This window comes from Poecilia formosa, unplaced genomic scaffold, assembly GCF_000485575.1.
Source record: "Poecilia formosa unplaced genomic scaffold, Poecilia_formosa-5.1.2 Scaffold174, whole genome shotgun sequence".
Lineage (NCBI taxonomy): Eukaryota > Metazoa > Chordata > Actinopteri > Cyprinodontiformes > Poeciliidae > Poecilia > Poecilia formosa.
In genome coordinates this window covers 648,566-674,553 of record NW_006800113.1, presented here as the reverse complement: position 1 = coordinate 674,553, position 25,988 = coordinate 648,566, and the positions used below count along the sequence as shown (strand labels likewise).

The 25,988-nt window shown below is 41.5% G+C and overlaps 1 protein-coding gene across 3 annotated transcripts in view; it reads right to left on the bottom strand.

Moving 5' to 3' along the window:
• Window positions 1–25,988, bottom strand: part of pard3ba (par-3 family cell polarity regulator beta a) — a 128,464-nt gene that overhangs the window by 44,883 nt on the left and 57,593 nt on the right. For all 3 annotated transcript variants that reach the window (XM_007565310.2, XM_016678146.1, XM_016678145.1), the window contains 6 exons: window positions 23,368–23,479; window positions 22,390–22,525; window positions 21,075–21,175; window positions 18,559–18,603; window positions 9,992–10,207; window positions 8,380–8,587 (listed from right to left, as the gene is read on the bottom strand). In XM_007565310.2, the coding sequence (XP_007565372.1) occupies window positions 8,380–8,587; window positions 9,992–10,207; window positions 18,559–18,603; window positions 21,075–21,175; window positions 22,390–22,525; window positions 23,368–23,479 (818 nt within the window). The remainder of the gene's footprint in view (window positions 1–8,379; window positions 8,588–9,991; window positions 10,208–18,558; window positions 18,604–21,074; window positions 21,176–22,389; window positions 22,526–23,367; window positions 23,480–25,988) is intronic.

Here is a 25,988-nt window from a genome sequence, read left to right as displayed (position 1 = left end):
TTTTTCCAAAGTAATATTCTCTACTTTTCCAAATGTCAAGACATTTCAGTTCAATTTTCAAACTCTAATTACACAATATTACAGTGAATTTCTGTTGGAGTGGCCAAACTTTAACAACAGAACCTGCAAAAACTACATTATGGATGGACGCAAAAACAGGCTGGACATAAAGGATGCAAGAACGGTAGGATGTGAGGACTGAAAGACAGGACAACAGGTGGCTGGATGGATAAATGGATGGATGGATAAAAACAGATAGAACAACATACAGATGAATGGAGGGCTGGATCTATTAGACAATGAGGTGGAGAAATAGTTTTCCAAACCATTTTCATTTCTCACTAGTACTTTGGAAAATATCAAATCAAATCCCGTACAAGAATTTTCCAGAGGCCTTAGCCGGTCCATTGCATTCCTACGCAATTCCACTCAATTCTCATCTCCCTTCAGTACTCCATCTGGGGTTTCTCCCATTGAGCTGGATTAATTTCAACCAGGCCAATCAGCCAAAAGAAGGAGAAGCTGTGAGCGATGACTTCCATTTTCTGCACCGTTTTAGAGTTGTAGTCAGCCTGTCGGTTTTAGCAATGGCAGCAGAGGAAGTGGACAAAGCCTTCCAGTGCATGCTCACCAAATATTGAGCAATTAAAATTGAATCAACAGGAATGCTTAATACGTTTTATCACTGGCAAAGATGTTGTTCAGCTCAGCACTTCTCTCAAATCTGACACAAATTAATACAGAAAGGTTATTCTGGATGGAGATGTCCACTGCAAGGAGACGAGTTGTTTGAATTGTGAGAAGGCAGCTTCATCCATGCGCTGTCTGGTGAAATATGTTCCTCTTTAATGGTCTGCATTTTGATGTGCAGCATATATGAGCAACAACACATAAAAACCTGTCCCCCTGAAGCAAACTGTCTTTCCACTTCCATCCCCACGTCTGCCAGGGGAGCTGTTAATATTTAACAAGGCCACTGGGTTATATGTCTCATACTCCCACTTTAAGTTGTGTAGGTTTTACCTCACATGTATGGACTGTAAAAACAGTTGGCAGAAACTAGCTGTGACCTTTCTCCTACATGAATGAGTCTCTGGTCAAAGCTGTTTTTCGATCAGCACAAGTTTAGAGGGAATTTGAACTGGTGATTGTCAAGTTTCCTTCAGTAACATTTTAATAGCCGTCAACGCCAAATAACACAACACACATGAATTATGGAGCATTAGTCGTTAAAACTATTTGACAAAAATGCTGTTGGTGTTGGGATGCCAAACCTCAGCACACAACAAGTTGACTTGCTCAAGGGCACGGAACAAATTGTTTAAATTTTTTTATTGTTTTATACATGAACACCAGTCATGTTTGATCTGCTTTAATCAAACTCTAGTTTGTTTGCCTTGAAATTGCAGTTTGTTTGGGAAGGTGTGAATGGAAAATTGAATTGTGATGTGTACCAAAAAATCCAACTCTGGTCTCAGTTCGGTTGAAGTGAACTCGGTTCGAAGTGGCGTGGTTTTAAAACTTATGGCATTCTGGGTAAATACAACCAAAACAAACATGAGAATCTAGCGCTAGCGGGAGAAATGGCTCTTGGTCTTTTACCAAAGACAAAAGTGAAATCCTACAGCCCCTAAAGTCTGATGTTATGACATTTTGTTTACATTTCGTGAAGAAGGAAGTTGTGCTCACGTCTTCTTCAGAGGTTTTTGTGTCGTTTCCTTCAGTAGCTCTTGATGCAACAGGTTGCTCAGAAGGTTTGGTTCATGACAATGTGACAAACGTTGCAATTTTGGTCCACAATTGAACCCAGTCAACTGCACCATCAGGTATGAAAACACACTAACTGGTTTTCATTACATTTGGACTTTTTACATAAACAAGCATTAGAAGAAAATGTGACTGTGCTGCCCTTCAGACTATGCAACCCTGTGTGTGGAGTCACACAACTCCGTTATTAGTGCCAGTGACTGCGAAAAACATATAACCAGCACTTTGTTTGCAAGAAACTCACATGCAGCTTCCCGAAGTTTAAAGTTTCTAACCTTTTTCTAGCTGTAGACTGGTTAAAAGGCAGTGTGGCTCCAGACGGGTGCTGCTAGCAGACATCGTAAAGGTTAGCCTCCTGGCTTTTCCCAGCGAGACACACATCCTTGGACAAGACTCACTTAACCTTCTCTGTCTGGACAGCAGAGGTCATGCTCTGGATGTATTTCAGGGGCATGAAGGGAGACAGAGCATATGTCTGTTCTTCCATGTGTCCGTCATTAGCAGACATAAAATGAGAGAGGAAATCCATCCATTACACAGCTAGAAGACAGCTGGTTGCGACGGAACCAATACCAGAGGTGTAATCACTTCCTGGCGCCTCCTTTTGCAATGAGTGAACATGTCGTGGTGGGTAGGTCGGGCCACATGCTAATTGGTTGCGACTGTTTCCTGTGGCCACATGGATCCTGTTTATCGGCCGGTGAGTGATGTGCAGCTGGCCTCGGAAAGCCGTCCAGCCGTTACGGATATATGTCTGCGCTTCGAACGGTCCGTCCCTCGGGGTCGACTCAAATGTCACGACTCCTCGACGGGGAGGTGATGGATCGTAAAACTGATCGACGCAAATGGAAGGACCTCGTCTCGCTGTCTCATTTGATAATTACAGTAAGGGCAATAACTCACAGTACACAGATAAGGGTATCGTGTTCCTCAGAGCAATGCTGCAAGTTTGCTCTACTGAGAAACGGGTAATTTAAAGAAAATGTTTGGCCTCTAAACCTCCTACAGGTATCAAGAAGGAAGAAATGACAGTATTAAAACAAAAAAAATAAAAGCTTCCTATGGGAAGAGGATTTGTGTAGAGAAGCTCAAGCAACAGAGAGTAGAGGGTTGTTGTGACTGCCCCCTTTATCAGCTGATATATATGCATGAGGATTTCCTCATCATCTTCACCGTCAATTCCCCCGCTCCTTCTGATTTTTGACTGACAGCTCACATCAGCGCCAATAAACCTGCACATCATTTGAGGAAAGCTGCCCAATGCGTTGAACGGAGAAAGGAGGGGTGAGAAAGAAAAAAAAGAAAAAAAAAAGTTAATTTGTTTTCCGGCGGCTGCTGACAGTGATAGCGGCTGTGTCTGTGCGCCGCCGCAGCAAAGTTGTAAATTAGAATTGTGCCTCAATGGTGAGCGCAGGAAGCTGCTTCTGCCGCGTAAAAGCTCATTTTCATCCGTGGCTTAAAAATAAATAAATAAATACTTGGCAGCTTTTTTTATATTTAAGGCGTTGGGAGTCTTGCAGGAAGAAAAAAGTCGGCACAAATCTGAATTATGGCGAGCAAAAGGAAACGGTAGCCATTTTATTCCGCTGTGAAGGATGATTCACGCCTCGCTGATAACAGTTTTTCAACATTATGCAGCAATTTTGAGGCGGGGTGAAAGAGTTGGGGAATTTACTGCCATAAACTACAACAACCTTGAGGGCTTGGAATAACAGAGACAGTTATTAACCAAAGGAAGAGCTATGTCTGCATTCTGGATAAGTCACCTATCCAGATTGTTTTGTTTGTAGACAGGATCTTAAAAAAAACTCAATTTCTGATCCTACAATATGATTTTGACAGGCGTTGAACAGTTTAGCGCACAGGCTATGAAAAAAAATTGGACAAAAATATTTTAAAAAATAGAAAAATCGCTATATGAGCCACAGTCAAAAAACAACTGAGCTAACTGAGCAGCAAAGCGACATCTGGGTGATGCAGATTGGTATGATGCGTCACTTGTTGTACTCGTGGTTATTATGCAAGATAAAATTAGCATTTTGTAGGTGTTGAGCAGAAACCCCCCCCTTTTTTTGCAGGGGTTTTATGTTTTGAGACATGATGATTATTTTGAACTCAGGCGGCTTCAAAATTGTGCTCTTAAACTCTGTGCAAAGTCAGTGTTTTAACCATTAATCTCAAAATGCGACTGATATCCAAATCTTTGTCCAAACTGTCAAATTTTATGTTTTTCTTGACTCACATTGCATCGCACAGACAAAATAGGCTAAATAAATTGCATGTGTAACCTTATGCACAGTATATCCTAACACTCACATCTATAGATGACTTCAATCATTTGTGAGATATTCATGGTTGATGCCTGTATTTCAGATATTCTTCCCAACAGGGAGACTATTTGCACTAAGCCTCCACTTGAAGCCTAAAGAATATGTATTTAAGGCAGCCATGATTAGTGAGCCATTGTTGTGTCTTGCATGCATTATTTAGAATAGAGAGATGAACATCGATGCACAACAGATAGATTTGCCCTGTGGGATGGATCTACATATATAACCTTGGTGCATATTTTACATAACACCTACATTAGTAAATCTCCCGTCGAAGCCTCCGCTTCATATCAGCACAGCTAGGAGTCCTTAAATGTCGGATGAAATGTTGACTCGAAGAAATCCACCTGCAGAGTCTTAACCAGCTGCAGGATTAGACACTGCCTCCCTGATTTTACCCCCATTAGAGCTTAAAGTCACCGTTAATACTTTCACACAAACATGTCAGAGGGATTTCGGTATGCCTACTGACACAGGTGACAACCACGGTTCATTCAAAGATTTGTCTGCTTCCAATCCTTTCATTTTGTTATCTGTGACACTTCCTTGGCCTGGTTTAGTCATCCAAGGTAAAGTTTTGCAAAAGGTGTGTGTCTTGCTCCATCGGATAAAGGGAAGTAAAGTTAACAGCATTTCAGAAAAAGACAGCGTAGACAAATATTTTGGTGGAGATGATCGGGAGCTGCTTAAAAGATGAACTCTGCTCTCTAAAGTTCATGCAAAAAAAGCCAAGTATAGAAGTTTTGGAGAGGTATTAGTTGTGCAAGTCTTAATATTTAGAGAATTCAGTAGTATTTTTATGAGCACTCTAATTTCTTAACATAATTTTTTTCTTGTTTCTGCTAATATTTTGACAACTTTCTTGTAATGAAACAAAAATTCTCACAGCCTGGCCCTAATACTCCGTTGTTCAACTCGGATTGAAATAAAAGTCACTTTTTGAAAACATTTTCTGTCATTTGTAAGCCCTAGTTAAGAGTACTGTACGGAGAATTAAACATAACATTACGAGTACAAAAAATAAGTAAAGGCTCCTCAGCAGCACTAAAACAACGTTTAGCCATGGATTCCTCCTTCATGCTGCCTATTTATTGTAGAAAAGAAACAGAATGATAAAGGAGTGCCTATGACTATATAACATGAAGAACAAGGTGATGGAAGATAAAAACCCAGACGTTTTAAGGAGTCAAAGGGAGGAGACTTGTCATGAAGTTAGTACTGAAAGGCCAAGAGCTCAGAGAGAGAAAACGAGTTCACAACAACAGCAGTAATCCATCAGAAATCATCCAACAGTGGGACTCTCTTATTTGACATCGAGACTTTAGTTCTGCACCGCATGGCCCACCAGTGACAACCTTTCAACCCCGCACTTTCTGCAACTAAGCGATAGGATGGGAGCGGAACGGATGGCGCTAATTGGCTTGCTTCCCTGTCGGATTTCTGCAGCGCGGCAAACAGGGAGCAGCAGCAGGAGGAGAGAGGAGGAGGAGGGTGAAGGATAGAGGAGATATATGCGACGCTGTATGTGGATTTGTAAACAGCATATCAGGATGCTAAGCTTTCATGTTCCGTAAACTGGTTAAGGGTTGCTGATGGCGACGGCGCTACAACGATCCTCTGTGGGACAGAGTGAGTGACGGGATGCGGGACAGACGGGACGAGTCAAGGGAGACACACCCAGCAATGTGTAAGCACAGCAAACTGCGGAAAACATCTCTGACTGTCAGCTGGGAACAAAACGCATTTGATGGCATCCTTCACATTCTGTTAGAACATCATAACATGCTAGAGTTAATACCATGATTAACTTCCTTGAGACAGAGAAACCCCACTTTGTCCTGAGAAGCAGATGGAAGTACCGTAAATTTCTATTTTTCAGCGGATGACCCGGTCAGCCAGTCTTTTCCCACAGTGGTGTTGAGAGAAAACAGAAGAGCAGCCAGAGCTTCGGCGGCGTGGCCCCGAGGCGGCGTTCTAGGCAAAGACTCAGACTCTGTCTGCTGAGTGCAGACAAGACGAGCGGCCGGTCCCCCAGTCGTAAGGGCTCTGCCGTTTGTCTCGGCTTGTTTGGGAATCTGGGAGACGAGTTTTGAGATGAGGAAGTGGAGAAGACAGATACGACGCCGTCTCTGCCATGTAGAAAAAAGATTAAAATGTGCCTCGCAAAACTGCTCACTCCTCCTGAAACGTTTTCAAATCAGAAAAGTATTTACAGGGGTTTTATCTGGGGGACCAACACAAAAAAAGGCATAAATAAGAAGTGAAAAGTCTTTTGCTGCCTCTAAACAGTTTTTTTCCCAGGATTAACGGATATTGAGCTGAATTCATCTTCACTCATTCCCACAGCATTATGGTGCCACGATGTTGCAATGGGAATCTTGTGTTCAGAGATAGTTTTAAATTAATTGTGTTAAATTGTGTTATACATGTTTTTCTTCCACGTGGTCAAAATTGAGTTTTCATGACACCCGAGCTGCAGATCTCTGCAGCTCCTCCAGAGTTACTTCTCTGATCGCAGATGTACCAGACCCTGACCCATCTCTGTGTTCTTTTGCCTTTATGACGCTGAATTTGTACTGATTTTTAGTATTTAAAATTTAGATTGATTTATAGTATTTGTAATTAATATTCTAAAGAGACAAAAAAAAGTTGTCGGTTAATTTAATAAAAGCCGAAACATTCAGACTTATTTTCATTTTACTCTCCATTTCTGCACCACTTTGTGTCGATCTATAATGTGGTTTTAGTATGAGGAAAAAAAAGTGGGACTTTTGCAGGACCCATTAGTATTAGCTGACTCTGTGAAATACGCGACATCATTAACATATAATTTCAACATCAGATAATTCTGTCACTCATGCTCCTTCCCAGCCTTTTGTGATGTATGACCAAAAAAAAAAATCCAGATGAAAGCTCCCTCTGTTCAGCCTCATTCATCTCCCAGCAACAGGCTAGATGATTGCGACGAGTCGGTCCGATTGAACACGAAGGATGTGAAAGACGTTTTGACTTTGTAAAGCCATCAGCCATCACGACGCATCTTCCTCCGTTCCCCTTTACCTGCATTCAGACACTTTGATTATGCAAGCAGGTGAAATCACGTGAAATGACGGAAAACAATTGAAGAAACTGATTCAAAAATAAGAAACTTCCAAAGGTCACCTCACACCCGGCCGTCTGCAGCTCGCTCCTCAAATAATTGAGCGGCTAAACTAAATATTTGCAGCAGCTGAAAGGACAGGGCCGACTTCCAGCGTTTGCAGAGCAAGCTGGCGCTCCACACACTTTCACTGCTGAGGTAAATTGAGGTCATATGTGCATAATTTGCCCTTTTCCTAATGCTGCAATTGGAGTAAGAAACCATTTGAGAGCAGCAATCAGATTGCACAGAGTAATGCTCTGGCTAATTAAGTCATATTTCTAGTTCAATAACAATCTAGTTGGTGAGATAAAGGCCAGGCAGAGAGAGGGGAAGCTGGAAGCTTTTACCACACTCTGCCTGTCGTTGAGTTACAGAAGCAGCAGTCTGGGCTTCAGTATTCAGGTTGTTGTGATAAACTCAATTCAACTCATGTATTTTCATTGATAAAATGTGAATGTATGCCACAAACGTCGCGGTGTGCATTCAGGGATTTCCAACCGAACACCATCTGTTCCCGCTAACAGCGTCACCTTCCATATATTTGTCTGTTTCTGCCGCAAATAAACGACAGAAGGTTTGTTATAAACTGAACTATTTCAGATGCCAAAAAAACCCAAACAAAAAACAGATAAAATATCAGGTAAGGCCAGACTCCTGCGAGTCCTTCATGTTGCCCTTCCTGTTCCCGTTCCCGGCCTCGACGGGCAAACATCTCCTCCATTACCGAACCCTGACACTGTGGCCGATTGGATTCTTATCAGCCATCTGTAGTCCGACGCTCAGGCCGCGCTATCTCTCGTCACGGCCTAATTGAATCCCGAGTGTTAGAAGTGTGGTGATACACTGACCGCAGTGTGTCACTGCCAATAGATAAGGGCTGCGGCTGGAGGATTGGATCACCACAAATCAGGATGGGGACAGGTTGATAAAGGGGTGACGAGCGTTTTGGGGTTGGCGCCGTCTCACTGGGACTTAATAATGGATCCTCTCCATTACTGAGGAGGTTGTGTTCATATCCAATCACCCAAAATCCCATAATCCCACTATGCTCAGTGGGGTAATTTGCTGAAAGTTAACCAAGGGGAAAGTACACAAAACAAGGTGGAACTCCTTCGATTTACATTTCAAAGATTTTCCTACCTTAGGAGGTTAAATCCTTTCTTCTTAGTCTTCTTCTCTGGTTCGTCCACTGAGTCCTCCGTCTTCTTCTTCGACTTGTTCTTCTTCTCCTTCCTTTTCCCCTTGGTTTTCTTCTTCTTCTTCCCTCCATCATCCGCATCCAGGTCCTGACGGGAGGAGCTGCTGGCGGGCGTCTCGTGGCCAGAGCTGTCATCTGACACGTCGTCATCTGAGGGCAGCAAACGGACAGGGAGGTGAATCTGGTACCATCGTTGTAATTTTAGTCATGAGTGAGTGGAAATATGTTGCTACTCTTAAAATAAATGCATCTTTGTATTGCATGAAACCTTTATTTGTGTAAATATATACATAAGTGTATTGTTTTTTAACCATGAGTGCTTTAGTTGGTAGGAGTTGAGCAACCTTGACAAATTAGTGTATTTAATACATCTAGTAATTTAAAATAAGTAATCCACTACTTCCTGTTTCCCTTGGGTAAAAATATGATGTGATGCGGGAATTGCTTCTATAAGCCATTCCTCAAAATGGGAAAGAAAAGAGAACATAGCATTCTAATAAAGTGGATATTTTTAAACGTTCATAAGTCAAGAATTGTCTACAGTAATGAAGCTACTTGCCTACAAAGAAACAAACAAAAAATCAACAGTGGCACAATTAGTTTTGATAATTCCATTAAACTAAAAGTTACATTAGAATTTATTTCATTTAAACTTAGTCAGATAATATTTCGGAGCTTCTGCTCTTCTACCAAGACTTCACAACATGCCAGGAAGAAGCTTTTTCTTCCTTACTATCACAAATGTAAAAACATGGAGGTTCTAAATTGGACTGGGACTGCAACTGGAACCGTACACTTTGAGAACACGATTGATCATTTCAACTACAAAACACTCCAGGTGTGAAAAACGTCCCATGCTAACCACTACATACAGAGAAATGTTAAAGGAGATGAATTGCTCTCCTCCTGGCAAAAAAAGAAGTTTGTAAAATTGAGAGCAAGTGTACCAATAATTGCCACAGGTGTTAATTTCTTATTCCACACTGCAAAAGTAATCAAGTTAAAGATTCAATCTTTTTCAGTTTTTCATGGTGAGATAATGCAACTGGAATAAAATGGTTCCAAAGGGTTTTTACACACATTTACCAGGCATATGCATGATTTAAAGCATCAGAAACAAGATTTTGTGAGATTTGTTCAGGTCAGCAACTGATGATAGATCTAAACTGAATATTTCCAGTCAGTTTAAAAAAATAATAATAATCCAATCTGTGCTCCATTTGAATCACTGAAAGGAATTACACCAAGATCAGGTGTCTGCATGGCCAGGAGGTGAAGCATTTAAAAAAACCTCCTCTAAGATATAAAGTCACTCTTTTCTAAATTGCTGAGTGGATAAAATCATGTAGCATTTCATTAAGGTACTTAGGCTAAGGAGTGTGTCCTCTCTTGGCAGGCCTGCGGCTCTTTGAGTGCCAGTGTGTTAAAAAGCTTCAGGGATGAGCATCAGAGCATGGTTGGTAATTTAAAGTAGATACAATGTCTCAAAAAAAATAAAAAGTTTTCGTTGTAGCAGCAGAAACTTTCTGAGCAGCTCCTAGTTGTTTTTATTACCGTCTTCAGAGGGTCCGTCGTAGGATTTGTCAATGGCGATGCGGAAGCTCTGGTTGCACGCTCGACCCCGGACAACGTGCGGCCGCGGCCGGTGGAACGGGACCTGAGCCTGCTGTCGGCTCTGCTGCGCCTCGGACACGGCCGTCTGGAGGCTCTCCAAGGAACTGGACTTCACCAGGCCGAGGGTGGGACCCAGCGCTCCTCTGAAATCGGACTCTTCGGAACAAAACAGACAACAATGTTTACTTCCATGAACATTTTCCAAATCTACCATCTACTGATTGAAAAAGGCAAAAGCTCCATTTGCTGCATGTTTACAGCAACTCCTACATGGACACATAAAGACAGTTACAAAGTCAGTCTTCCATCGCATGAAGAACATTTCTAGGATTAACGGACTGATGTCCTAGCTTCAGTTCATCCAGAATGTGAGTTCTCAATTGAGCTTCTAAGTACCTCAAATCTGGAACAAACATCCAGAAAACGACAAAACAGCCAAAACACTGATTTTCTCTAAATCAACGTTAAATACCCACCTGTTTGTAGTTGCTTTTGATCACTAATAAGTGGAACATTAATCAACATATCTGATGTATATGTGCTTGATGATTTTTATGAAGGCATTGGTTAATGTAATATTTGTTTCGGTTCGATGTTCATGATTTACACACTTTGAACTGCCTTGTTGCTGAAATACGCTACACAAATAAACCTGACTTGACTTGAAACAAATGTATAATCACATGCAGTGCTCTGAGAGGGAAGGAAATATTCAAATTTCAGTGGCTGCAAATGTAATTTTTAGTGGGCTAATGCAATTATGATGATCCCCTCCATAACTCTGGATGAACTTAAATAAAGATATTGTAAATATTCAGATACAGATAAGCTGCATTGGAGCATTTAATGGTGCTGGAAATCCCCCCCAAGGCCAATGTCCTTTAATGTTTTACCCAATTCCCACAACTAAAGCAAAAGATGACTGGAATCAAGAGATGGAGAAAAGCCTGGCTGATGGATGGGGGAGGAAGTTTTGCTCTGAATTAGTAATGCAGCCTCGACTAAAATGAGATGGAATAATCTTATTGGGATCACAAGCTTTTAGCAAAATCTAGCCAACTGCTTACAAAACATTACATTTGTACACATCTCCCAGAGTTATATTTCCTTATTTAATTAAAGGGCATGTGCATTAAACCCTCTAAAAATGAATGCTGCCTACAATTCAATTTGGAGAAAGTTTACTTTCCATAAGAACTGTGGAGAATATATTTCAGCGGGAGTGGAAAAGGGTACTTTAATAATTCAGTATACCAACTGTAATTAATCTCTCAGACACGCTGAGGTTACACTCGTGGTTTAAAGGCTATATTTCAGCCTCAAATATAATCAAGACCAAATGCTCTTATTGCAATATTTGAAATCATGCCCAAAACACAACATAATATTATGCAATTAGATTTTCTCGTCTTGCAGTAACTGTTCAGCACCAAAGTAGAATATTAATGAAGTGGAGTAAAAGTGAAGTATTGTTTTTTTTTTTTTTTTTTTTTTGAATCAAGGACTTAATATGAGAAACAGGTACCTTTTTTAAAATATTATTTTTCTAAACACATATTTACTTCAACGTCCTTTAGCAAATGATGCCTGTACATCAGCAGCCTGCTGCCTTTATTCTAGCTGAATATTTGATAAATTTACATCGCAAATTTGATGTAAATTAAAAAGGTGGATTAAATTTGAATTAAAAAGATGAAAAATAAAGGTAAAAATTAACGATACAGATATATAACTAAGATAACTGTGTGGATGAGAGAAAATCCCCAATAAATTCAAACTTCTGCATTAAACTGATTAATTTTAACATTTATTCATGTTACTTGGTGTACGTTTTGATGGAATAAACTCAATCATTAAGCTGATTTGTGCAAAAAATAAATACAATAATTTCAACTTGATTTAAGTTTAAGTTTCTTTCATGATAAAGTAAAAAAAAAAAAGAAGAAAAATAAGATCCGACAGGAAAAGCCATTAAGTGGGAATGAAAGATAAGGGAATTCAAATGTCTCTGCAGAAAGTAGAACATCATCAAAATTTAAATTTATTTCCACGATTTAGTTGCAAAAGTAAAACTCGTTTCCTTTAAAATCCTATCACGCTTATAGTTTTTGGGGATTTTTCCCACTGCACATTTTCCTTCCACTAAACTTTCTTTCTTGGGAATAGGACTTCAACACATTTTTTGTTTTTGGACATCATGGTTCTGTAGGCCACAAGAAAAGATGTCTGTATAAAAAAAAAAAAAAAAATCCTGTCTTTGTTCCAAGCAATATTCTCGTTTTCTAAGTTTCCCTGAAGTAAATTAACTTTTTGATAACATTTACTTTACTGAGAGGCGACCGGAGGGAAATGAACTGCACTATAACTGTACTCAGGTGTGGCCTCCGTGAAGGCGGATTCAGCCGGGGGACGAGTCACCCGGATACAAAGGAAGGAGATAACGGAGAAAAGAAAGTAAATGTCAAGAAGAAGATGCTGCTGTCAAAGAGGCATTCTGACATTCATGCTCTGGCAGAAATTGAAGGACAGCTGGGTGAGAAGGAACCCCTCCAACAAAGAGAAGCAACAAATTCATCTCAGCCGTACAGAACGGGAGCAGCTTTTTTTTCCCGCTCTCTTCCATAGGAAAGACTTCTTTGGATCATGGCACTCACTTCTAAAGCCTTTTTTGTCGTTTTAGATGCTTCTAAATCTTCGAAGTCGAGCCAAAAAAGGGGGGAGTGAAACTGAAGCGGCGATGGAGTCAAAGGAGGAGGCAAAGTAAGCGAAGCGTTGCTGCCTTTTAAGTCCCAAATTGACTTTCTGAGAGGAAGTGGGATTTATGGGGAATAAGGGGTTATAAATAGAGAGGCGGGAGCGCTCAGGAATAAAACGCTCAATTTGAGAGACAGGATTTGTGTCACAAATGTAATTACGGCTGTCCAGCTCACAGCCTGATAGAATTAAGCTCCTTGCCAGTGCACTGCGCCACTATACGGGGAAGCTGTGTGTGTCTGAGCATGTGGGCGGGTGTGTATTTATTACCAAAATGTGAGAATTTTCATCCAAGTCAGTGGGTTGGGGGGGCAAAATATTCACAATACTGCTTCTATGAGATAGTGGTGTGTGTCCTTGACCGCCTTAGATGAAATAGAAGAAATATGAGAGCAATTCGTTTTCGCTGGAGCGTGTTTGCGCGGCACTCATTCCATGCATGTCAGGCGGCTGCGGCTGGAGGTAAATGAATAATGAGGGTTTAATAGGACGGATGGGACGAGAGTAGAGAGAGGTGGCCATCATCGCCAGCTCGATCCAATGGAGGGTGAAATCGGCGTTTATCACATATCGTCGCCCGCCGTGCCAGCAGATGCTCGCTCGGATCCGTTCGCATCACGTCTGCCTGATTGCCGCCGGTTCAAGCGGGTGCACATATCAGACGAACGACTTAACAGCCAAATCATAAAAACAAAAAAAACAAAAACAAAAAAGAGAAAAAGAGTCGAAGCCCTTCACAGACGTAAGGCTTCTCAATCCGAGATCGCGCCGTAGCATCACGTTCTCACTTTGTTGAGCCGCTTTTAGAAGCAACAGTTTCAGGAAAAAATCAAAACTGAGCAATGAAAGATGCTCTTATTCTAGTCCAAACGGTTTGTTTATGATTTACCCTGGAGAACAAGATGCTGAACTGAAACGAGAAACATATAAATAAAACACCTGCTAAAACTCTGATTGTGTACACACACAAGAAGCATCACATTTTGATCCACATCGATGCTTCACACAGTATATATGTAATATTTTTAGTTGAACGCCCAATCATGACCTTACATTGTCTCCGCTACCAGATGTTCTCTTGGGGTTAGCAGCTAGCTTTCTGGAAGAACTTTTGAAACAACTTCATATTGCAACAATCTACAGTAAAAATAGGTTAAAAAAAAAAAAAGCTACTCCATATGCAGTCTGTAAACCCACACAAGCGAACGTCCACCTGAGCATATTCCCAACTCGCACGCATCACACAGTGATATGTGTGACTTCTCTGGAGATTGGATGCTGTCATGCTTGTATTAACAGACAGAAGTGAAGTCTTTGCCTCGAGTGTAGCCACGGGGTCTTTCTTCACTGAGAGGGACTGAAAGGACTAATGCAACACCATCATGCTGCTTTGTTCAAGAAAAATATCCTCTTTTAAAAGAGAGGGAGTGACACACCTGTAGAACAATATATGCTGGTACAACTTCCTCTGAAGTAATGAACCACTCAGGTCCAACTGGTTGTAATAAGATATCTAGGTAGGAATATAAAAAGGGGCATCCTGCTTTATTTCTAAGGTGCAACAAAGAACATTAAAAAAATCCTCTGTACTAGATAAGCTCCTAAAAGGAGGTACCAAAAGAAAAAAAAAAAACATTGTACTTCATAAAACAGGTGGCATCATGAGGAAAGAACATTTTCCTCCAGCCAAGAAGTTAAAGCTCGTGTGCAAATGGGTCTTCCAGATGGACAATGACCTTAAAGACAGAGTCAAAGTGATTACAAAGTGGTTCAAGAACAAAAGAGGTCAATATTTTAGAGCCAACATCACAAAGTTCTGATCGAGAAAATTTGGCGGCACATCTAGAAAGTTGTGTGTGAGCAAGATGGCCAACAAACCATACTAAGTTCTGTAAAGATGAATGAACCAAACTATTCTAAGACGTGGAAGGAAGCAACATGTTTGACCCAATTTGTTCAGTTTAAAAAGGAAATTCTACCACATAGGAAAATGTATGAAAACATTGGAATTAGAAGATAATAACCTGCCTAAAAACTCCCTATTATCCAAACAGAAACTAGTCTTTACATTTTCTTCTTTGACCAAATTATTTGGTCAAAAAAGGTAAATAGTAATAATAATCTTGAAATCCTGTTTTTAGCCTGAATTAAATAACTAAATAACTAAGTACCATGACTAAATTGTCATGGTACTTCAAGTACTATTAAAACAATCATATCAAGTTAGCTCCAAGAAATATACACAGACTCACTTCCCAGAGTCTCAGCAGCATCTTAATACACATTTCTGATGGATTACAATGGCTCCACGCCATGCAGCAAACCGCAGAAAGGTTGCCACAGTTACAAAGAAAAGTGTCCCCTCCATTAAAACTAGTGGAGGTTGCTGAGTGTGTTACAGAGGCTTCACACTGGCTTACCTGCAGGAGGCTGCATCCAACAATAGGGGCTGTAGCTCTTTAAAATAGATGCAGGGAGCTGGCGCATGTCCCTAGCGTGTTTACAGAAGCACGCACACACTTTTCAATCTCACACCTAATCTCAGGTTCAGCCAATAAAACGTGAAGTTGATGTTCAGGAAAGCGGTAAAACACGCCCCGACCGGGATGTCGTTAAAAGCGACATACTGATACAAACACCTGCAAACGAATGCACGGTTTAAGTGTTTGTTTCATTTCCAACCTAATAAAAGGTTTATTTTAAATAAAATCATCCATACATAAAGAATTAGAGGACTTTTAAAAAAAATAAGGTCATAAAACATGCAGGCACACGTTCAAACAAGCAAACTGCTCTTACGAGGGATTATTTTTAAACATATTATGCCTAAATTGATCATGCTATTATATATAAAAGCTTTTTTTATCACTTTGAGTGACGGTAAGAAAAATCCAAGGTATCACCTGCCATGTCCCTTAAATGTTGAGGCGCAGCAAATCTCATCTAATCACCCGACAAACCAGACTTCAAATCAAATTGCTTCATACAGCTGTACAGCTAGCAAAGGCAAATCTAATCCATGTTATGGTCAATCAAAACTCTCCTTCACTTAAAGACCAGTTCAATCATTAAGCTTCCTCCCATCGCTCTGTGAATGCACTCAGCTACATCAGAGGCAGATGCGGGAGCTGGATATGTAGGCGTTGCTTCGGCAGTAATTGTGTTTAGCTGTTTAGATGTACGAGGGAATGTGAACATATGGGCTGCGTGTATTCAGCTTCGACCCGGATGAATAGCTCTAATAACTGGAGGGGACTTTAAAGGCCATTTCATAATTACGGCCTACCTTTGGTGGGTTTTACGGCATGGTTGAGGGGTGGGCTGAAGTATGCAGAGGGTGGCGTATGCCATTTGTGGATGCTTGGTGGAAAATACATGGTGCACAAAGGAGAAGTGAAGTGTGCAGCACAGATTAATGCAATGGAGCCAACATGGACTACATCTAAACACTGAAACAGTAAAAGCTGCAATTATTTAGGTGAAGGACTTGATTCAGGACACAGAAGTGCAGAAACAACCAGCATGCATGAAGCTCTGTGCATACTGGGAGCGTCAGTGGGCGAGGAGGTGGGCGTTTCAGCTGGAAGAGCCCCCAGGTGTGGTGGAAGAGGGCTAGCTTCCTGCCTGCTGAGATGTTAGATCCTCAGGAAGAGAACCGGAGGGGAGAACGAAGGAAGAGCTGTTCACAGGGCTCACTACACACACACACACACACACACACACACACACACACACACGCGCACACACACTCATAAAAATGTTGGGAAATGCTGCGCTGGGTATGACTCGGTGGAGGAAACTCTGAGACTGGAGCATGTTTGCCATAATCACATAAGACTGGAACAGATACAGCTGCAACAGAGCAGGGAGGAGGATGGAGAGGGGGTTCTGAGGTTCTGGGGGGCGGGGTCCTAAAAAAAGAATCAGTCTGCCTGGAGAAAAGGAACCAAAGCGAGAATAAAGAGAATTGGATGTAGAACAGAGAGGAGGATAAAACGGGAGACAGACGAATGGTGTTTGGGGATTGAGACGGAAGGAAACCAGTGGGAAGATGTGGAAAAAAAAACACTGAAAGCAGAGAGAGAAATTAAACTCAAAGCTCTATTGACGACAGCTGAAGAAAGCAATGGAGAGAACGGTGAAATGAGAAGAAAGAGAGGGAGAGCTGGAGGAGCGGAGCGCACCTCGGAGCAGGTTGAGCCCGAGAGGAGAAAAAAGGTTTTAGCCAGATTAAAGAAGCCAGGCGGGCCTCTTAAGACCATCCGCCTAATGAAATATGTCAAAGCCCATAAAGAAACACTGGGGCCATTTAGGAAGGCGGGCGGTGGCGGCCGCGTCGGGTGGGGCGCGGTGCACCAAGCCGGGCAAATATGCCGCATCAGCAAAAAATGAAAACCATAGCAAGAGACTGTCAATACGCATTAGCCGAGATGTCGACTGGAGAGGGGATGAAGAAAGGAAGGAATGGATCGCTTTCTTTATCATGGACCTTCAGCTATGCTGGGATAATCATAACAAAGAGAAGAGAAAAGACAGAGAGAGAGAGAGAGAGAGAGAGAGAGAGAGATGGTGGGAGGAGTGGGAGCCACTTGTGGGAATGCTGAGTATAGAGAAATCCAGGTCGGCATGGGGCCACTTCCTACGGGAACTTTAATGATCGACTACTGAGAGACAAGACAAGCAGAGGACCGATCCATCCATTTATCCATCCACTCATTTGTTCGTCAATCTATTTGTGGATAAATCTATGCTTCAGTGTCCATTTTACCTCCACCAATTCCTGGAGTTAGTAAAACAGCTCATATTAAATTGGAATATCACTGAAAAGATGACCTAGTTTACTAATTTATTGTTATTCTTAACCCGAAAAAGTTTCTTATGGTGTAAACAATCATTAGAAATGGGGGAAAAGCCTTGTTCCTCTGAGAATGATGCATCAATGGAAGGTTTAGTGGAAGGAAAACATGTTGCATAAATGTCAGGGTGTTACAAGAAATGAATAAAATCCCCCAGAGTGTTTTATTTTTCTTTTCTGAAAGCCAAGAAAGCAACTGAAAAACGTTTTAAAATATTTATCAGCATGTGAATTTCACTTTTCTGAAACAAATTACTGAAATAAATCATCTTTACGGTTTTAAGTGTTGCTTTACAGATAATGTTGCTTTTAACTCATTCAGTTTAAGCATCGATGCTTGAGAGATTTTTGTTTTTTAAATGCCTGTTTTGTTATTTTTAGACTCCATTTAAAAAGATCAACAAGTCCCCTCCGCCCTGCTTGGTGCTACTTTTATTCAATTTCTGAATTTTACACTCTTCAGAGCTCAAGTCAGCAGTCGGTGTGCTGTCGTTGCCACGCCGACGTCTTGCTTGAGCTTTTCTGCTCCTGCAGTCAGACATGTGAAGGCACTATTAGCGAATAAAACATGGGCTGCACTTTGATCCGCCACTCTTCACTGTAAGCAGCGCTTTTGTGCCGGTTTACCTTAAAGTAGACACTTCTCAAATAAAAATGAGGCAGAACCGAGAGCGAACAAATAACTGCAGCCGAAGCAATTGTGATGTAACGCGGCCGCTGTCAGCTGGGCGAGGATTGAGCGCTGTGGGCTTCCTGACCCGGACGGCTGTAAAGCAGCAAGAGCTCGCACACAAAGTGCTTCACAACTCAGCTGTGTCAGCTGGAGCAGCAGCGGAGGGAGGGGAGAGCCACGAGAAAGAGGAAGAATAAAGGGAATGTTTGTTTAGAAACCACTCACCGTTTCTCTGCCCCACCAGCGATCCAACGTTGCTCTCGTCGGCCACTAGGACAAAAAAAAATAAAAAATAAAAATAGCACACCTTTATCATGCAGGGGAATATATTCTGCAACACAAAGCGGCGCTCAGGCAGCTCCTGGGCTTTGTGCCGCTCCACAATTGGCTTTTACTGGTTCATAACACTGGATATGAATCCCTGCATAACTCGGCGCACGAGCGGCGGCACACGCTGCGAAGAGGAAATGAAAAAGAAGCAAAATATACGAAAAGCAAGGAGGAAAAACGAGAGCAAGATAAAGATGAGACAATGAGAGAAATGATAAAAAGGAGCCGTCGCCCCCACCTGCAACAAGGCTGAGGTGGGCCGTGGGACACGATAATAGGTTTTCATTAGGCAGCTATTTCTCTTAACTAATCCTTTTCATTTTTTATGAAGGCCAATTTTCCCAGCGGACAGATGAGGGAGGCGGGAGGGATGGGGAAAAGATGATATTAGAGAGATGGAGAAATGAGAGGGGGAGAGATTTGGTGGGACCCAAACAAAACAACAGAACAGAGGAAATTTAAAACACCTGTATGATGCAAGACAAAATAAAAAAAATAAAAACAAAAAAAAAACAAGAATTTCCTGTGTGCTGTGAGTGTCAGATAAAATAAAATTAAATAGTTTCAAAGTTTTGGAGAGAAAAAAAAGTCTTCCAGGCAGCATGACCCTGTCAGATAATAAAAAAAACCCTTCATTTTCTGAGAGAAGAAGATAAAAGTCTGCATGGCCAGCAGCCAGCTTGGGTCCTCCTGCTGTAGTGGGAGGGTACGATATAAAATCCCTCCTTTAACCTGCAGTCAGCTGCTTTATATTAAACAGAATAGTCAAACTGGATTAAACTGGTGTTTCTGCATTAAAGAATGTAGGTAGAAATAAATCATAACCTCTGCTTTGAGCAGATTCTCTCATTTTCTTCATGCAAACAACCATGTAGACCTCGATTCTAACATGTAGATTTTAGTCAGTTGGATGATTTAAAACAAAAAGTTTTTTTTTCCTAATATTAACTAAAAGCAAGTGAATTTCATTCGAAAGCTTCTCAAGATAAAAATCATGAGTCACTGCTCTTTCTGTGCACTTCAAACGTCCTATAGCCAATCCAGAAAGCATTTTCCTAAAGCTTTATGGGGCTAATAAATGCATTAGGAAGGAAAAAGAAAAAGAAGAGTTTTCCATTAGATGTTCTTTAAAAGTTATGTTTTACCTTTTTACAATTACGAGCTAAAGCCTCTACTTGGTGCAGAGGAAAGAGCTAAGCTTTACTGGATCCAATCTGTGGTGCTTTTTTTATTTTATTTTATTTTTTTTAGAGTTTAGCACAGAGAGTTGGAGTCAGCAAAGCCTCTGAGTCAACAGCCGTCTTCGCCGAGGCATCCAGGGTCAATAAAAGCTGCTCACCTCCTCGTGTCAAGTGGTGTTTAATAAAAAAGCTAACCTGCTGCACGGAACGACTGCAGCTCAGATACATGCGACCGTAAGGACTGACATGTGGGAACCTCTTCTGAGAAGAAAAACGCATTTGTCTCCTTAAATAAAACCCGTCCAGGCAGGGTCAGCGACGCATATACGCACACATGCACACGCACACACAAACCCCTGCTAGCCACCTTTTTTCATCTCTGAGTACTTTAGGGAAGAAAAAGATGAATAGACGGGAACTGATAACAGGAAAAAAAAAAAGGATTGAAATGGAGGACGGCCAGAGATGGAGATAGAAGCCGTAGAGGGGTGACGATAGTGGAGTGGGTCCTCAGTGGGATGAAGCGGAGCGTGTGTGTGTTTGTGTGCAGACCACCCTTGTCCATAATGAAAGCCAATCAGCTTGGGTGGCAGAGGGGTGTGCTGCAGGAAGAAAGCCAATCCACTGAACCTAATGAACCGGGATTGGAAATCAGACCGAGGCAGAGAAGAAAGAAATAGATAGGGGAGAGCGAGAGAAATGAAGTCATCTGCTGAAAAACAAAGAGCTGAAAGAAGAGGAGAGATAAACAGAGATGAAGGGGGAGGCAAAAAAAAAAAAGCAGAGAGCAGGAATAAAGAAAAACAAGAAATGTGAAAGAGAACAAAACAAAGATGGAGGATAAATGACAGTAGGAGAAAGGGAAGGGTCAGCTTGGGTTAATACAAGGAAATCAGCGCCGTCGTTCTCAACTTCCACACACACATGCGGCAAACAATGATTAGAAACCTCGTCCACTTTGTTCACAGGCGACGCACACATTACTTTGAGCACACATGCTCTCCCAGTTTTGTCGGAAAGCCCCCCAGGGCTTATGAGTTCAGGAGGTCAAATCCCCCCCCCAGGCTGGGGGGGATAATGGGAGCAGAGCACATATCACAACAAAGCAATGTGCTGATAAGAAGCGTGTGATCGCCGTTTGGAGTCCGGCTCAGAGATGAAACCAGTAAGTCAGGCTGGATCATGATGAGCGGAGGCGACAGTATCAGTGGGAAGCGATTGGCAACTCACCCAGGTCCATGCTCTTGGAAGTTCTGTTGCGAGGAACGTTGTCCTTTTCCCTGATGAACTGGCTGCTTGGGTAGAACGCTGCAGCCATGCTGGGCTCCTCGCTGCAAAAAAACAGTCACAGCATCCCATTAGTTCACTGTTCAATCACTCAAGTCAGATGTTTTGTTTGTCGTTCATGCTACTAAATAACCCCAAACGTAATCAGACTTTTGTGTGAACGCTTTATGTAGAAGAAGAACATTGATGTCACACAGCAGCACTCCGTTTACGGAAGCGATGATGGATGGAGCCGATTATGGATCGACTTTAAAGTTTATTCAGCAGCGGGAGCCGGCGGTATCGTCACAAGATCAGAACAAGACATAGGACGCTGATAAAAAAAGAAAAAAAGAAAGCACAACTAACAGCAACGGCCTTTTGTAGAGCATTGTCTCTGTTTGCAGTCGGAGCCGTGAGTGATCTGATTGTGATGTGATGAGCTTCAGTGACACAGACTTCTTTCATAAGTTCATAATTATAATTTTCAGCCACTGTTTATGTCCAGTCTGGTTTCTGCAGGCGCAGAATTATGACACATGTCTCTCATCAATGACATAAACGCTGGATAAAATGTGACAAGCGAACCCAGACAGAAAACAATCGGCTAATACGATCTGTACCACATCTAAAAGTGGCTCAGAATGTATTTTTTGGGGGGTGAAAAGATCAGAATTGGGCCATGAAAAAGCCGGATATAGGTCACATCTGGGCAAAAAAAGAAAAGGCGGATTTGGGTCACGTTTCCCTGCTGTGTAAACGTAGCCCAATTCAGAAAGAGAACAAATGATTCCACTGCTCAAATTCGATTTTAACTTCTGCTGTCACCAACCACACACAAACACTCAAAGAAAATCGGATTGTCGCAAAAAAAATAAATAAAATTTAGCATCAAGACCTGCTGTATGAATGCAGCCTTTGATAACAACTAGGATCCTTTTACTTTTACTATCAGTATTTAAGTTTGTGACTCTTCCAAAGAACACAAGAGAACCAATTATCTGCATGCACTTTAGGTCATGATAGAATCATGTGTTTCTGGATGCTGTAATAGTTGGAATAATGAGACACGTTTTGTTATTGATGCAGATTGGTGTGTACATATTTTTTAAATCATCAGTTTGACAGTTTTCCAGAATCAGATGTCAGTTTTTAAGTGAAAATTAAAAGATTTTGTCAAAAATTTCTTGCAGGACGGATGAGGTGTTCTTGAAACTTGCGAAACTCCGACTTCCAGACTAGGAGCCGAGTGTTTCTCCATGTGAGATGAGGAGGCTACCTGTAGTAGGGTGGAGATGGTGGCAGGTCTCTGCTCATCTCCTCCACAGAACCAGGGGAAGGCGGCGGGGGGAAGCCCTGCTCGTCATCGTCGTTGCCGTAGTGAGTGTAGTTGCCATTGGCGGCGGCAGCTGGAGCTGAAAACAAACCATCATCAGGATGCAAATCAAAGCTGTTGTCTGAGCGAACCAAAAAATAAAGGTGTTAACCGTTTATTTTGTGTACTATCATCTATTTTTATTGCTTTTCTGCTATATCAAAGGTAAAGCCGCTTGAATTACCTCTAACATCAGCCTGGAAGGCAATAAAAGCTTAATGCGCACTCAATTGTTGCTTCTACTGTTACATATTGTATAGGCCATTATGTGCACCTTTATCGCATAATGAAAGAGCTTTACATTAAAAGAAAATAAATGCTCCCATGTACTCCTAAAGCACACACGCAATAACCCTGTAAGCCTTTTCCCTGCTCTAATTTTTCAGCGTGGAGAAGAGAAAGAGGAAATGAATGAATTCAAACCAGTTTGTTAGTCCTTGTTTTTGTTGTTGTTGTTGTTTTTCCCCCTTTTCTTTTTAACACAACAGCATTCGTGCTGCATAATACCCTTTATGCAAATCTGGCCCACTTAGGAGCCGTTTCATCAGGGTAATGATTCCAAGGTCAGATCTTTTGCACATGAAAAGGGAGCATCAGAAAAACATAGTTAATGACTTCCTTTCTCCTGCCATAAATATGCAAGCATGGGACTAAAAAGGAGATGCAGAGATGGAGCTCAGAGAAGTAAAATAAATGCAGAGAATGGCAGCTGCGGTGAACAGCTTCGGAGAGTTTAGGACGGGCACATGCACACGTCCTGGAAGCGGGCCAACGCACACAGACAAACAGCGTGAGTACACTCCCAGCAGCAGATAACGGGAGTACACAAACACGCCAAGTGTTGACGGTTCAGGCGGACAAACAGAGCCGCTGCGCATTCACCGCTGCGAGAGACGTCGTGTCCGTGGCCGGTGGTCTTCGCCGGCGCGTGGCTGCCACCGTTGACGGCGGACTCCGGGTTGGCGGTTCTGGTGGGACCAGCGGGACTCGGCTCCTGTCAACAAAAGAACAGAACGGCTCTAAAACTGTGTCGCATGAAAAATTGATGACGAGTCGGCATCCAGCAGTAGATTCAAAGCAAATTCAGATCGTACCCACAGGACTGGATGATCGGCTTTTATATTCAAAACGGGAAAATAACCGTTTTTTTTGCAACAGTTATGACTTTTTACAAAAAGTCTTTAGCGACTTGGGCAGAACTCTGATTATTGGACCAGAAACTGTAGAGTTTATGTCTATTTAATGATCTGCTGGCACTCAAAGCAAATTCTGATCATTTCCAGCTGTGCTGAATTTAAATAGAACTAGTTTGGTGGCAGCATCATGGAGCGGCTCTGTTTCACTGCTAAGAAGGACAATTTTGAATTACTTCACATTATTTCGAACTAGATAGTTGCAAATTGGATGATTTCAAGACAATGAATCTAAATGAAAATCAAAACTGACTTTAGAATGAATAGAAAACTACTGAAACAGACAAAGTGATTAAAATTTTTTCTTTTTATCTACCATCTCTGTTGTTCATGTGACAAATGAGTGCAATCAAAATGAAGTCAGTCGTTGTGCGAAAATAATCCAATTGTCCAAACAAAGATTTACGCTCCATTAAAAAATAAAACACACAAACAAAAGAAATCACAAAACAGTCAAGCTGCTATTGATGCAGGAATAGTCACTGTAAATTCTTAAATCTAAATATGAAGTTTCTTTTAATGTTTGAATTCAAATATCTGCAACAATGTTTAAAAAAAAATACTTCTGAGAGCGTTGACAGGCATATTATCAAACAGCCACCCAGCTCTACAAAGGACCCCCTGCTCACAGACTGAGATAGCTGAAGGGAATCAGTGCTGCTGGAAGATGAAAGCAGATTTTTCTGGTCAAACAGACGGGAAAGTACACAGAACCCCACCAACCAACCTCTTACACACACTTATTTAAACTAAAAACGCAAACCTAGGAAACGCTGCCGAGTGAGGGAAGGCGTTCCAGTAGCTTCCAGGTATCAAACCAGCGGGTGGGGGGAGCATCTCCAGTGTCATGCAGTCCCTGGGGTTTCATTAGCAGCACCAACATCTTAATATACCATCATATCACTCTGCTGTCAATCACTCCGGCTTCATATGTGAGCAGGAAGCATTTACACACCAACTTCTGACAGTCCTCCTGCATCTGTCAGCGACATAAATCCTATGATAGCCCCCACAGCCCCTCCCATCCCCGCAGCTATCCCTCCATCTTCCCATCCATCCCTCAGTCGGAGGCCTTTGAAGCAGAGTGGCAGACAGCCAGTCAGATATCTTAATCCCATAACAATAAGGCGGGAGTGGGGGGGTGGTGGTGGTGGTAGCATTCAAGAGGTTTACGTTAGAGGTAGAGAAAGATGTCTTGATATTTCTTTATCTGTCAAAAAATTTGAGCTCTCCTGTTTCTAAATGAGACGAATAAATGCATAGAAATAAGTATCCATCGCATTTTCTCATGACACAAACATTGATGTGTTTTATTGGGTTTTTATGAGGCAGGCCACAAAAAATATATTTAAAAAATGGTGAAGTGGAAAGAAAATCTGATACCATTTTCATTTTTCTTTGCAAATAAAAAAAACTGAATGTCATTCAATGAATTTGTATTGTGACCCCTTTAATATTAATCCCCTAAAAAATACATAAATAAATAAAAAAATCTAACTTATTTGTAGTTCCATTTAGATTTAGACAGGAACTTTGACTAGGCTGTTGTAATGCTTAAGTCCTTTGCAACTTCTGAATTATTCCCTAAAGTATGATGCTGCCACCACCATGCTTCACTCTTGATATCTACAACAGAGTCTGCAACACTCCTTTATGATGCAAATCTATTATGTTGTTTGCACTGGATTTTTTTTTTTTTTTTTTTGATATTCAAGTAACATGAGCAAGAATGTTCAGGTTTTCAATAGCAAAAAAAGTCTGGAAACTGGCATTTTTCTATCGAATTCCAGCTCCACAATTCTTTGTGTAGCTCTAATTAAAACCCAATAAAATACACAAAGGTTGGGATGAACACAATGAAAAAATGTGAGAAAAGTTCAGGAATAAAAAAAATATATATACTGTTACGACACAGTTTACCTTCTTTTTCTTTTTAAAAAGTTTTGCAAATTATACATTTCCCTTCACTTTATCATGGACCAATTTGTGTTGTTCTAACAAATAGTCAGAAATAAAAGCTTTAAGGCATGTTCTTGTCTTTTGCAAGACACTGGGTGCCTAAAGGAAGATTTCGATTTTTCTGCTCCAGACAATAGGGGGGGTTTCCATCAAACGTTCCTACAAAGCTATGCAGATCCGAGCTGAACCTTGAACTGTGCTTGAGAGCATTTATCCAACGGCTTGAATGACGAACAAAGACACAAACACAAGCCACAGACAAGATGTAAACGCCACAGTGGGGCAGGTCGACCCCGGTCGGCCCGGGAGCCCTCCCAACTCGCTACTTGGCTTCCACACGTTATTACCAAG